At 37.9% G+C, this 14,807-nt stretch overlaps 1 protein-coding gene across 3 annotated transcripts in view; it reads right to left on the minus strand.

Annotated features, from left to right (window-relative positions):
• The window catches only part of PLA2G4B (phospholipase A2 group IVB), a 31,674-nt gene extending 19,085 nt beyond the window's left edge, over positions 1–12,589 (minus strand). The window contains exons 1-7 of one of the 3 annotated variants that reach the window (XM_069858044.1): positions 12,480–12,589; positions 6,223–6,295; positions 5,021–5,191; positions 4,252–4,388; positions 3,419–3,550; positions 2,168–2,226; positions 381–423 (exon numbers count right to left, since the gene is read on the minus strand). In XM_069858044.1, the coding sequence (XP_069714145.1) occupies positions 381–423; positions 2,168–2,226; positions 3,419–3,550; positions 4,252–4,388; positions 5,021–5,191; positions 6,223–6,295; positions 12,480–12,500 (636 nt within the window). In that variant the 5' untranslated portion in view covers positions 12,501–12,589. Of the gene's footprint in view, positions 1–380; positions 424–2,167; positions 2,227–3,418; positions 3,551–4,251; positions 4,389–5,020; positions 5,198–6,222; positions 6,296–12,479 lie in introns of all 3 variants that reach the window. The other 2 variants (XM_069858042.1, XM_069858045.1) reach the window with 2 other exon arrangements.
• Positions 12,590–14,807: the final 2,218 nt, after the last annotated feature.

Below are 14,807 nucleotides of genomic sequence, written 5' to 3' on the forward strand. Positions count from 1 at the left end.
CATTGAATAGTTACTACTGCCTTCCACAGACTCATTCCTTTTATAATCTTTGGTTCTCCAGCGAAGTGCCACGCTATACTACATGAAACACGAGCAGTTTTCATTTTGAACACCAACAAATACACACTTCTGCAACATTAACAAACCACAGCTAGGCAAAATATTGACATCTGTAGTACCCAAGAACTTCAAGAAACACAGCTTCTATTTTTGCATGGGGAGGGCCATAACAAATGGGAATCATCCCGTATCTTTCACTTTATAATGCACACCACGCTCTTAACTGTCATGGCAGCTTCTATTCTCTCTGTAAAATGTTAGATGGCTGGGGTGAAGAGAAAAGAATCAAAATAAATGAAAATTTCACATGTGAACCTTACCACTAAGACATCATTTGTAATGAGGTGCTCTGGAGGGCCAGGACTGAAAAGACAGAATCAACAAACAAAAGCTGCGTGAGTGTCTGGTATTTTTTTTTAAATAGTACTTTTATGGCCCTTCCTGCTTAATATTGAATACAGGTACATTAGTATCACAATTTGTTTTCTAAAAGGCATAATACATGATCACCTGCTAAGCACATCAACAAAAATGTAGTAGCCAAACAAGAGGAAAGGCAGAAGAACCCACAAAAATACCAATGCTTAAAAGTATATGCTAAGATACAGCAGAACAAAGACATATTGGTCTATATGGAATCACATCCTGCTATTAAAACCTGACCATATGACTTGGGGAAAGTAAAGGCTACTATTAATGTATTATACAAATACTTGTTAGGAAAGACATTTCTGACTGTTCCAGCTTATAATTTAGAACTTTGTCACAAATTAATGGCAAAAAAGAATTAGCTCCCTCTGTGCTATATGTATGACTAGAAAACACAGAGGTAAGTAAAAGAAAATCTTCACTTGAGACACTTCACCTTGTAAGACCTAGATCTGTCACTGAGTGGATGTGGTTATTTAATACTATGAGCAGCCTACAGAGTCTACTAACAGTATCTCTCATAAAGACCAATACTCCATTATCACTACCTTACACACATATGTAAGTGCTTTTGTATCTCTGAAAAGACCATTAAAATTACATAGCATGTAATCTTTGACTTTTTACAAAGTCCTGGGTATTTTACCAAACACTACTTCCAGCCTTATAACTTCTATTTCAGCTGTAGAATATATTTAAAGGTTTGACTTGCAAGGACAGAAAATCCCCCATATGTCTAATAATGTGAAGGGTGAGAGATGTTCCTTCTGTTTCTAGTGTGTATCTATTCAGTTCAGTTTCCAAGCACTGCATCTCATTTTGTCCTTTTTATACAGCTGGCTGCGATTGTTTCCACATTCACAGGAGATACATATATATTCTCTTAAGGTCTCTTTCATAGATAAATTACATTTCCTTGAGTTTCACCGTGGTAGGAATTAACCAACATCAGTGATTTTCTTCTGCAACTTTTCCATGTTTAAGAATAATAAGCCTTATTTACAGTTTCTTCTTCTAATCAAGCAGTTAGTCAGTGCTGACTGGACTGTATTCCTTTTCTTCATACTGCTAAGCACAAATATGCCAGAATGTGTAGTTTAGGGTTTTTTTTTCAACAAAACTTGTGATAGCATTTAAAAAGAGATAAAGTTCACCTTAAAGGATTTGTTCTCCTCCAGAATTTTACTGTTTGTACATTGTATGTTTTTTCATTTTAACTAAGCTATCACCTAATGGGTGATTTTTCTAATAGTGTCTACATAACTCCGTATATATAGTGATAATAATACAAGACAAGTTGTCTGATCTTTCAGGTCTTTTAGAAAAACCACTGTGTTCTGGGGATCTTTCAATTGATATTAACAACTTGAAGAGCACCTCTGTTAAGTTTTACATACATTTTGTGTACTAGTTATCACATCATGCCAATGTTACTACATTTCCACAATCAGGATATAAATGTTTAACAGAAGGAAAGAATGAAATGAAATGAAATGAAATGAAATGAAATGAAATGAAATGAAGAATTAGCTGGGGAATTTAAAATTAAAAAAAGAAGTGTATGAAACAGTAATTTTGGCTTACTGCTGTGAAGAAGAGATGAAAGAACTTCCTCTTTCTCTGAGACATTATTACTCCCTGGCAGATCTATAACTTTCAGCTTTGGCATTTTACTCACATTCTTTCCATCCAGAACTCTACTTCCAAACTTTCCCATTTCCTGCAGCACCTCTCCTTCTAAAAAGAAAAGGGTAAAATAAATATGGATTATTGAAGGCTGCAAGAACTTGGCAGTATACACATACCTAAAAAATATTTCCATGGCCAACATCTCTTCCATTAATGTTACCAAAAAATATGTTTATTAACTCTTTCCGAAACTGAGACTGCAACGGAAACCATAGCCTTGGGAAGATGAATATTCTCCAGTTGTGGGATATGTAGAATTACATATATTTCCAAAGATACAATCAAAGAGGGAAAGCGTGACTGAAACATATATATAACAGCTTTCTGCAAAGATGGTGCACATGGAGGGGAAGGCATCGAAGTCTAGCCAAATGCCTCTGTCACTTTCATGTACAGACCATTTAAATCACATTCACATTCACTCCAGCAGAAAGGAAGTACCATGGCCTGGCAAGAGTACTCTTGACTGAGATGATTATTGAATCTTTGTATTTCCTAGTGACTCATACACTGGCTGAGAAGTGCAAGGTACCAGCCTGCAGAGTCACTAAGAAGATCCTGATTAATACCCTTTAGCATTTGGGAAGCAGTTTGGTGTATGGACTGTCTCCTTCCTGCATTGACCATGTAGCAATAACTCAGCCACAGCTCAGACAAGCCCAGGAATTGTCACAGACTGAACCCCAGATTTGTTCTCCCTTTCACGGGCTTCTTAGCAGAATACCAAAGATGTTAGCAGAATAGCCATCCTTTCACTATAGGCTAGAGAAACTTGAATCACCTAGAAGGAGACCCAACATGAACACCAACAAGAGAAGCCTGAAAGAATCATTTAATTCAAGCGGTGAACGGATGGTCTTCATGTTTTCAATAAAAGCTGCCATTTAAGAGGAAATATCCTCTAAGCATTGCACAAGTGGAATAAACCCAAAAGCTAAGTAAGTTATTCATTTAAATTACAGAAGATAAAAATGACTGTTTACAGATGCTGCCTATTAACATATTTTGTCCCCACAGAGATGGTCAGCATGAGAGAGAAGAGGCTTCATTTTCTGAGTCTGTGAAAAAAGATCAGTGAAGTCACAAAAATCTAGCACAATGATATCTGTTTGGATGAAATATCAATAATTATATCAATATATATGGATATCCATTTATGCAGACCCAAAACTCACTTTACATAGAAGCCAATATGGAGAACGAGGTCGTAATAATTTCTCCATGTATTTTCAATCCTTACCTCTGATTTCAAAGAAAATGTTTCATGAAGTGTCTCTCCAGGTCTGACTCTAGCAATATTAAAAAGAACTGTGAACTGCATGTCATCTTTGGTGAATGGATCTTCATCACATACTGCCAATTCTAAAACGTTCTGGTAGCAGAAGAAAATAAATAAGAACTCTTATTGAGTTGCTACTACACGGGAAAAAAAGTTGGTTCTAGACTTTTGCAGCTGATTGACTATGACAAGTGGTAAGAATAAAGAAACCTGTGCTTTCCTTCAGGAATTTGCAAATGTGGACCACTGTTATCAAACCTGGCCTCAGGAAACTTATGATGAAATAGAAGACAACTACCTATAACAGAGAGTTCCTGCTATCCTGAGAGAGAAAAGAAGTCAGTGCTCTGCACCATACTGGTAATCTCCTCAAAGAACACGCTTAGTTTCTTCAACCCCAATGTCTCTTAACTACACATCTTAGCATAGCATTAAATTTGCTGCCTACTCCACAGAAAGTCCTCCACCCTTCCCTTATAACTAGCAGAGGGAAAGCTCTTTCTAAATTAATCACCCAAAATAGTCCAGACCAAGTATGTTACAGCAGTACTTACTTCTTTCAGGTGACAACAAAGGGAGTCTGGACTAGCTCAGATGTAGGTATTTATATCATCAAAGTCTATAACTATATGAGGGGAATACAATTTCACATGTCTGGTGTCCTGGGCTAACCTGGTAGTTGCAAATTCTGTTACACAAGCATTTTCTTAAGTTATTTAGAAGAGCTGATCAATAAGGTGTCAACTGAGGATTCTCAGCCATTCAAAATGGTGAAATTTCTCTTTTTTTACTACCTCTACTTCTCTCTGGATCCTAAAGTAGAAAGTTTCATTCCAGACAGGATTGTCAGAATTCTTGATGGTTTTGGTCTGAAGCTTTCCATTTGAAGCGGAAGGCAGCCACAAGCGCACATAGCAGTCTGATGCAGTCACTGCAGCAGAAAAAAAATTAAAAACCTAATGCTAATATTACAGATGAAAAGTAGGGCAAGGCCATGAGTCTAGGGACTAATAATTAATACTACTTTTTTTTTTTTAAGTAAGTAAAGAGACGATTAGTTGGAAGCAACCAAAGAAAACTATCTAATCCCTGGGTAACCATAAATTGCAAATGTACACATGCATACACAAAGTTCGCTAAAAGCCATGTTTCCCATATGAAGAGAAAGGTATAAAAGACCCCACTGACCATTCACTGGGTATATTCCCTCAATTCCAGTCAACTACATTAAAAAGGTATAACAAACTAGAGCTAGTTCCAAAAAGATCTGTTAGGATGATTACAGGAAAGGAGAATGCATATTACAGAGATCACAGGAGACTAGCTTGCGCAGTCTAGCAACACAACATGCAGAGGGGACATCACAGCTGTCTAGAAGAGTTAGGTACTAAAGAAGAAGATCTGTTGCAGCTCAAGACCAGTGTGGGCCCAAGAACATGAGGGCATGAAGAAGGTGAAAATCTTCATCTCGTTTCCAGCCTATATCTACTCTTTATGGTTAGTGCAGTCAGTGCATCAGGCAGCCATCCTTCGGGAAGAGCTGGGGTGGGAGAGCGCATTTACTTTGTGAAGCTTGACAACGGTGTGAAAGGAAATCGCCAAGGTGATGTCTTTCAGAGCTGGAGTCTGGAGTTGACTGAAGATGTCTACTGCAGCTTGAGATGCCTAAATACTTCAGACTGGTATCAAGCAGTGAATAACATTGCCCCGCAAGGTTTTGGCAGGAAAGTGGAACTGTCCCTTCAATAGAGTAGACAGAAGAGATCATTGCAACCCAGAAATACAGGCCTCATCACACTACCACCTTTCTAGTCCAGCTCTGGACACTGCTACATAGCATTTGCCACAGTTCAGGAAGACCTTCAGTAGGCAGTTAGTCAACAAGCAGGAGATTCACTCCCTCTGGTCGCCCTTGCATCCAGGCTTGGTCAAGGACGTGCTCGGCCCAGGATGGCAAGATGTGAATGGTCTCAGCTGTAATTCAAGTAACTCACTGCAAAGCGAGGCTTTTTTTGGCAGAACTTATTTTTCACTAAAGGAATACACTGACCAGATGTTTCAAGTGTATGAGAAAAGGCAGCTCAAAGTCTGACTGAGAAATTCATGGGAGACCTCTAAAAAATGGCAGCCAAACAGTTTATCCCTTGTACATCTTGAGAAGGAGACATAGGAGGCTGTGAGGGTGAGATAATGAGTTAAAGAAAGCTGAATACAAAAGTACACAGAAAAGTCTGTTTTGCCTGCATATTCAGTGCATGTTTAGGGCTGAATATGCAGAGGCTCTCCTTAACCAGAAACTATCAATATATTTTAACACAGCTGGAGAACAGCAAATACCCCAAATGACACTGTGTTTTAGAAGCTTTGTAATTCTCTAATTTACTTTTGATTATTGTGTATAATTTATATATTTCAATAAAAGATCCCCAAATATTAGGCCTGTGTGGCAAAATTACAGTTCATCATTTGATTTATACCAATTATGAACATAAAAACCAAATAACTCCAATCAGATCTACAGGTGTCCTCACAAGGTCCATCTTCCTTTGTTGGCCCAGGAAATTCACCTGGGAGTCTTATTTTTTACCAGCTCCCCAAAATGCCAATAGATAGGTCTTCCAATACCTCAGGCATTTGATTTAATTATAGCCCTGGCATTAATACTGCTGTTGCTGTGCTTTATGTATATTGTTTGTATACCTTCAGAAATTAGGAACATTGCTCACTCTGGAGGTGACTAAAAACACAATCAAACCACAACTCACACAGGTCTCTTGACTTGATGTTCTTAGCTTGTATGATTCTTACAGAAAGCATGTGGATAGGGCAAAACTTCATCTGCAAAGAAAACAAATGCAATTAGTTTCAACAGTTCAGAACATAAAAAGAGTACATATTTTGAACAGTACAAGGGATGGTCTGCCCTTCTGTTTGTCTGCTTGAAGTGAAGGGACCACCCTCCAGAGGAAGTATTCCACACTAGGATAATAGGACAATTGCACACCAGGCTGCTTGCTGAATGGTTTGAGTAAGTGAAGACAGAGAAAGAAAACAGGGACTCAGATAATGGTATGGAAAGCTTTTGTAGTCATCCTAGAAATGTCTGTTTTCATACAACTTGATGCACTCACAGCCATGGTGATGATTGTACTGCCAATCTGCCCAAGGTCCTCTGCCAACATCAAAACTGGGATTTTAGAAGCCAATACCAGGAATTTGCAGCTGTCTGCCTGGGTCCTGGCACAGCACTGACATAAGGCCAGGACACGGTAGCTACCAAGTGCTCTAAAAACTTTGACTTTGTATCCCAAAGTCTAAAATTTGACTTTGTGTCCCAACCAGGACTACATTTTCATGATGCTCATATGCCAAGATCACCAAAAGGCATCTAGAGGAACACACTACTGACTATGAGAGAGTAGACTATAGGCCCAGAAAAGACACTTCAGATGAAGAACAAAGTGTCCTTCTTTGGAGGCACAGTATTACAGAATTCTGCATCTCTAGGTATCTTGAAAATATCTAATGGGAATGGAACCACTCCTCTTCCTGACATGAAATTTATTTTTATTCTAGGCAAGCCATCATTGCAAGGCTTATTTCAGGTAACTTGTTCCTAACTATAACAAATACTAAGCGTCCCAACCAAAGCAGGTCAGAAAACATTTGCCATTTTTAAAAGATGTTTTGATAAGCCTGAATGAACACACGTATACAGACACATGACAGTCTTAAAAACAAAAGCAGGAAAATATTCCCTTCTTTTTTTGTGTAAATTTCTTTTTAATTGTCTGTTGAATGTTTTAATATTTTTGCATATTTGCACAACTTGCCAGCAGTAATAAACAACATTAACATACAGTTCTGCTAATAAATCAAAACAGGGCCTCACCATGTTTCATTAGTATGAATGGCAGCTTAAACCACACACTGACCAAAACATCGTATCTATTTAACTAAATGAGAGTATCCCATTACACTGTAACAAAATAATTTGACAATTTTATTTTGAAAGTCAGCACCATGATTAATTTTCCTCACACTGAAATCATTAATCTGGAGATATAAAGAGCTGAGGAAGAAGGCACTTCTCTGTAGAGGGTATCACTAATTACTGTTAATCTGAAAAACTTATAAAACAGGATGGGGACTACTGGACATGTTTATTAAGAGATGAGAATAGCTTTCATTTACTTACATTCTGTTTTGTTTAGAGGTAAATTCTGTTACATCAAACAGATATAATTTGAACTGTGGACTAGCATGCTCAAGTAAAAGCTTAATACTACATTTTATGTTGGAACTAGATGATCTTTAAGGTCCCTTCCAAACCAAACTATTCTATGACGATTCTATGATGTCACTTTTAAAGTTACATGCTTTTTAAATTCTGATTAATATCCAGGAGTCACCTTGAACAGAGAAACCCTATTGTTAAACCTACAAAATCACAGATGACTCTGTCTCTTGGCCTCTTAACTGCTGATTGAAACACATCTTGTATAAAAATGCAAGACATGTTCTTGTGTGAGAAGAATAATTTCTAATATGTCTTTCTCCAATTTGAACTGACATACTTAAAACCTTCTGAGTTTAATGCATCATGGACATTACAAGTTGCAATTGGGACAATTCCATATTATTCTAGTTGCCCACTGAAAGAATTTTACCTTAATTTTCCTGTGCACACAGTTATTTAACATAGAAGTATCAATTGGAACACTCAGTCAGCATTCCTAGTGGGTTTCATTCACATGAAATATTGGATTATGTATCCAATTACAGGGTCAATGTATTTTAATTAAAATGTTAATTCTGTGTTATTTTATAATCAACTTCCCCTTTGCTCAACAGAAGGCCGAGCCATTTTCAGGGTCTGCCTTCACTGGAGAAACAGTTGGTATGCGATTTGCTTTGAACTTTGTGTCCTGCAAATTTCTTAATTGCTTACAAAAACTGTGCATCTGCAGTTCATTATCAGAGTACTCTCAGTTGTGATAGCTGTCGTGCTTTTGTCTTCTCCCACTAAAGCCAGAGCCTCGCTCCTCTTCCATTCCCCTTTCAACAGCTCTCCTTTCCCTACGCATGTCCACATCTGCCTTTCAATGGAAACATCATCAAGGATGACTGTTCATTACTTCTGATTTGGTGCAGCTTAGTCCTTGTGTCGTTGAAGGGTAAAAGATAAACAAGTTCAAATGTATAAATATGGTCATAATAAACCCTATGGGCTGTGCCGAATCCCCAGGGAAATCATCCTGTTCCGAAGGCTGCAGTTAGTCCAGCCTGTGATAACCATTCAGAATTCAGTAAATTCTATTTTTCAACAGAAAAAAGTGGAGCTAATTTTCTTCTACAATGCCCAGAGTAGAGTATTAGGGTCTGATTTGAGTGGTCTAAAATAGCATCTTTGCCCAAAATGGTAGCACCCTTCTAGAAAAAAAATGATTTTTTTCATTTTCAGAGATGCCATTTGCTATATTCATAATACGATAAGCAACGTGTAATTTCATGATTAATGCCAACCAATAAGCACAGACACCATATTCAGACAGCTCTTGGCAGTCTTGCAGGTGTACTGGTCTTGCTCTTTTTAGTTATGGGAGAACGAACCATAGTTTTCTGCATAGGTACACAGAGAGAAACAAAAATCCCTCTGTAACTATCCAGAGTCAAAGGCAGCTTCCCCAGAAGTGCACAATTCTATTGTTGCTGGAAAATTTGAAATGCCACATTGAGGCCAAAAGTAGAGTGCAGGATTCAGCCACCTGTGTAAGTTTGCACACTAGACAATAACGCTCCAGACTAATAAATAGGAGCATGTTCAGAGTCCCAAAGGGTGGGCTAAAATATGAAGAAAAACCAAAACCACCTTCTTTTCACTTGATAGCATTTGGCACTAAACTACATTTCTGTACTCTCAAAGCAAGTTTGGGGGAGATATTTTGTGTCTAAATTAGAGAAAAGTCAATAAACAGGAGAAAAAATGTTATGGCAGAATTGCCACAGCTATGTCAAATCTTAATCAGCTGAAAATTCACACCTGCTGCAAAGATGTCATTGATTGCAATAATACACATTTGCAGGCGTATTGTCTGGTTTCCAGAGAACAGTCATATGCCAGTCAGCTTCAGGTGGGCATATAATTCTACTGTCTATAAGTTTTTTCAAAGTTCATTAATAATGAGAAGCCTTCCAAGACAGTCTTAGGATGGCAGTGAAAGAAGAAATACCTATTAACATCTTCTATCTTTGATTTCGCTCCTTACTACTCCTCCATGTTGCTTCTAGTACACGATGTCATGGCTACCTTCACTGGACAGTTATTCTTTGAGGGGGTACTTTCTGCAGCACCTGGCAATCTGGGAACCCCCTCCCATCACCACTTATTCTTCTTTTCCTCCCTTTCCCTATCTCTTCCCCTTCCCTTCTTTTCCTATTATATTAAAAAAAGTAAGTCCTTAGTTTGCATGTGTTGGAAGGCTGCTTGGAATCTCAGCATTTCACTCCCTCTTTCACGCACCAACTCTAAGCAGTTCTCTGAGCGGAGTTATCACCATGGAATAACACCAAGCTATATCAAGTTTTATATGAGGAGTTTACTCTCTGTCTTTTGACATTCTGTAAATAGATGTAAGATTTATCACTTAGCTTTGTCAATATCTTTCAGATATGAATAATTACTCCATTCCATGGATTAATTTTTCTTTCTTCAGTGGTGTACTAGAAACTGTACAATATCTTATGTACAAGATCTCACACTAAATATTAACATTTTGCATACTCTTCTTGTTTACTTTATCTTAGATACTAAGGATTTGGTTTATCTACAACTTGGCAATTTATCTAATTAAGGTTAAAGCTATAAATTTCTAAACTATAGAAATGCTTCATGACCACTCTGGTTCCAAAAGCACTCTCTTCCACATAGGTTCTTTGACATCTAATATAGGCTGTGTTTATTAACCTCTCCATCAGCAAGAATACTGCTAGGGATTTGTCCTTCCAACCAGCTGCTTATTTTCATTAAAAGTAGAAGAATTAAAAGCTCTGGTGAGAAAAACAACTGAATGAAGAAATATGCAAAATCAAGAGAGGGGATAGAATGAGAGAGCACGAGCACAATAGCCTTATTTCCCTTGGGGAATCACAGTTATCCAAAATCTTATCATTGAAGTTGAACAGTTAGTGCCTTTTAAAAATTTACTGTAATTTCATGGTTTTGCTGATTAATTGTTTCAAGAGTCATTGTGGATTTGAGGTGCATACTCAGTTCATATTCTATTAGTCATCTTTTGAATTGTATGAGTGGGTCTCTTGAGGTTTTGTATTGATAGAATTTCTGAGTATTTAACCACATCAAAATTATTCCATAGTTCACAAAATAAAACTTCTAAATAGTGATTATTCCTATCTGAACAGAAGGCCCTGTTATGAATATCAAAAGTATTCCCAGCAAGTTGGAAATTAATATTGTCCATCAGTTCTGTGCCAAGATGGTACCTTTTTAAACAGCCAGAATTAACTGAGAGACTTTTAGTAGATCTTCCTAACAGTTCATGGTATCCACACTTTTCTAAACAACTTGCTTTTCTTTAATATAAAAGAAAAAAACAACTATCCACAAAACCACTCTGTTCTGATTTCCTTATCTATCTACCTATTTACACATACAGAAAAATGCATTTTCCAGACAGAATGGCAGAGCTCCCTGCATTATGGAATTAATCTCCTTCCTTAGGAATAGCGTTCTGACCTGAACCTATGCTCGTACTCTAACCTTTTGGCAGTGTCACCTATGAGCCAGGGGTATGTCTATACCCATGGATTAGCAGTTGCAGCATTAAGATGAAATGCAAGAACTTTCCCTGTAATTGAGAATTTCTAGATAAAATTATATCTAAGCTATCTACTCATTTATCAGATGCAGAATTATCCTATTTGATACAACACTGTTATTTAAAATCAAGAGATAATATTTACATCTAAAGGAGATAAATAGTTCCAGATCTAATAGGTAGATAGACAAGATACAAATTTTATTCAGAAAGTACATTATATTTACAATTTATATTCTCTACCCTTAATATTTAATCAATCATTTGAGCTATCTGATATTTTGCTGAATCTTTATTTTCACCTTTAAGTATTACAATGGTACAAGTATATTAAGTATTCTTTATTCTTAATGACTAATGATTCTCTACAAGCCACAGCATGTAACATTGTTTCTCACTGTATTTAAAATCCGTGAATACCCATATTTCTTTTGCTTGCTGCAAAATTCAACATAAGGTTCGATACATAAAAATGGTTAGTTGTAAATAATTCACATCTTACATTTCAGACACCGTATCCATTACTTTTTAAAGATATTTATGAGAAAATAACTCTCAGTTAATAATTCTGTTGATTTATACTAAAAATTATCAGTTAAAATCTCTGAATGGAACTTACTATTAGAGAACTCTAGTCCTCGCATGAAAAATTTCCACCAGAATCGCAGATGCTGTAAACATTACATTAAAGATAGCTAAATCAGCCAAATAGCTCATTAGAACTCTCCCCTGCAGCTAAAGTAACGTAAGTTATGCTTTGTTCCTGGAAAAAGCTGTTCTTTTTTTTTTCAGCTGGAGCAAGCAATGAACATGTGCTATCCTGAGAAAAGCATGCAGTAGGGCTTAAAGCACTTTCATTTCACAGCAAAGCAAACTCATCAAGGCCAGTCCTCTCTTCCTTCTCAGTGTTCACCTCAGTATGAACAGCTCACAATAAAAGAAGAGGAATAGATTTTTTTCTGCATTTTCACTATGCTTGCTTACATGTTAGTTATTACGAGTTAAAAGTGGAAAACAGTAAATTTCCAAAGTTCAAGATGAGCCTGCCACATCGCCCCAGCAGCAGTTTGTCTGCATCTCATCAAATACAAAGAGGAAGGAGCTTGCTCACGAGAACTGGAGCAGAGAGGTCCCAACAGCAAGGTGCCGGACCACAGTAAAGCATGGAGCTACAATTCTCTTACCTTGGCTGGTGGGCTCCACATAACATGCAAGATAGCGACAGCAACAGAAAACTCAATTTGGGTAACAGCTGACAAACAGGCTTACAACTTGTTGTTCCTGCTGAAATAACCTGAAGGACACATATAATTTATACCGGCACTGAGCTCCACCCTCTCCCTCCTCTGTGTGGAGAAGAGACTGCCTACATTTGAGAGGGAAAGATCTGCAATGTCAGAGGTGAGAGGAAAGCTGCAGTTACCACATCTTTGTCTGTCACTTCATTACCTCTCACAATTAGTTATTGCCTCAACATAGTCCTGCCAAGTTTTTCGGGTGGATTCTGCCATGCTCAGAAAGTCTTCCTTCACTCCCTATCTCCTCCATCTATCTAGTTGGCACCTCAATTTTCGGGAGCTTTTAAGTTCTTCCACCAAATACTCAGAAATCAAAGGGAAAGGATAGCCAAAACTCAGCTATTAAAATTTCTGGCAGGAAACCAACCCAATTCTGAATGCTCTTTTCAACTCTTCCTACAATAAGTACTTGTTTTAATATATTGTTTGGGATCTTTCTCTCAACCAGTAAATTGTCTCCTTACTTTGAAGCATGTATTAGATGATTAACTGGCCAATGCAGCAATGCCGATGAAATCGAGACAAATATTGATAGGGAAAGGGAAAGCTGAAAACATTCTGGGTTTTCCCCTTCTACACACTTCTTATAAGAAGAACTTCGCATGTCCCAGCTTCCCATCCTATACCTCCATCAGCTTGCTGGTGGCAGTGGTAGCTCCTAAGTCATCCTCTGGAGACTGTACAGGCTTCCTCCACCACTCCACTGTGGACAGTTGAGAGACAACCCACGGGCTGCCTGTTAAGACATTGATCCAAGAAATCCATTCTGGCTGTCCACACTTGCAATTTTATGTTGGACATCATGCAGACTGAGACTTGGAAAAGGCCTGAAGGCCACCATAAGTTTGCAGTAAGATGCATCCTCGTTGAAGAAGAGTAACATCAAATAGGACCAAGCCCCACCAAACAAGCAGTGGACACCTTACACTGATGGAAAGGGAGAGTGTCAAGAGTTAATTTTAACTGAATAGTAGTTATGAGTTTGTCTTTTGGCAAAAGAAGAGGAAAAAAAAAAGAAACGTAACCACAATAATTCATTAGGAAAATAGGTTTACTTGAAATCTCTGGCTTTAGGTTTTTCCTGAAACTCATATGCACACTGTGGATCACCTTTAAACCAGTTTTTAAAGCATTTTCCACAAAAAACAAACCTGTCATCAATTGAAATTCAGTTTGCCAGATGCTCCTGGGCTTATGTAAGTGACAACCAACAGCTCAAACTGACATTTAACAAAGACTTCGCTGTGGCTGGCAATGCAGCCACCAGGCTAACAGTGAGGACTGGCTGCAGGCTTACCCAAGGAGCAAGGTGAGAACTTCAGTGCTTAGTTAGGTTGATACCTTTGAAATACTAAAAAAAAAAGGATATCTCAAATAAAGGTCTGTTGTGTATGTACAGTAAATCAAACAGCACTGACAAAACTCCCAGAAAAATGAGCAAACTCATCAGAAAGCAAGCTGGGATTCAGAGCAATTAACCATGCAAGTCATGTGCTCCTGCAGTAACACTCTTTTGACAGCCTCACTGGGGTGTTTTTACAGGAGCAGTTTAGTGTGCAGCGCAAGCATTCTTCACCATGCTTCCTTGGACACAGGAATCTGCAACATCCCATTTCCAGAAAAAAAAGGAAAGAAGTTCTTATTAGGAGTTTTGGTTTCCCTATTTTACACTGCTGTTGCAGCTTTGACCACAGGTCCTGCTGCTGTAGTGAACTTAAAGACCAAAGTAGCAGGCTGACAGTTTCACCTCCTGAAGAGAAGTTAAATGGAAAAACAGCCAGAGAAAAATGAACTCCACTTCAAAGAGGGGTGTATCTGCCTGGAAACAGAGCAATACATTAAAAACAGAACAGCTGCAGCAGGGAGACCCAGGTCTTAACGGAACAGGAAAAAAAGAAAAAATCCTCCCATAATGTATTCAAATCAAGGTACAAAAGTTATTTTTAACAGCTATGGAACCAATTTTTCCAAGAAGTTAATGTTTCCAGTAACCCAGCATTGCCAAAATACATAAAACATTTTGTGTTGCTTACCAACAGGCATGCTAACAAGTACCATGTCCGTTTCCCCCTGTACATGAGGGAGATGGGGTACCTGATATAAGGCCTCACACAAAAAAAATGTACTGCATGGGAAAAGTAACTCAAAGAAAGTCAGCTACATAAAGAGGGAAGGACAAAACTAAAAGGTTAAATTTAAACCAAAGACGGCACA

The sequence above is a fragment of the Phaenicophaeus curvirostris genome, chromosome 5 (genome assembly GCF_032191515.1).
Source record: "Phaenicophaeus curvirostris isolate KB17595 chromosome 5, BPBGC_Pcur_1.0, whole genome shotgun sequence".
NCBI classification, from domain to species: Eukaryota; Metazoa; Chordata; class Aves; order Cuculiformes; family Cuculidae; genus Phaenicophaeus; species Phaenicophaeus curvirostris.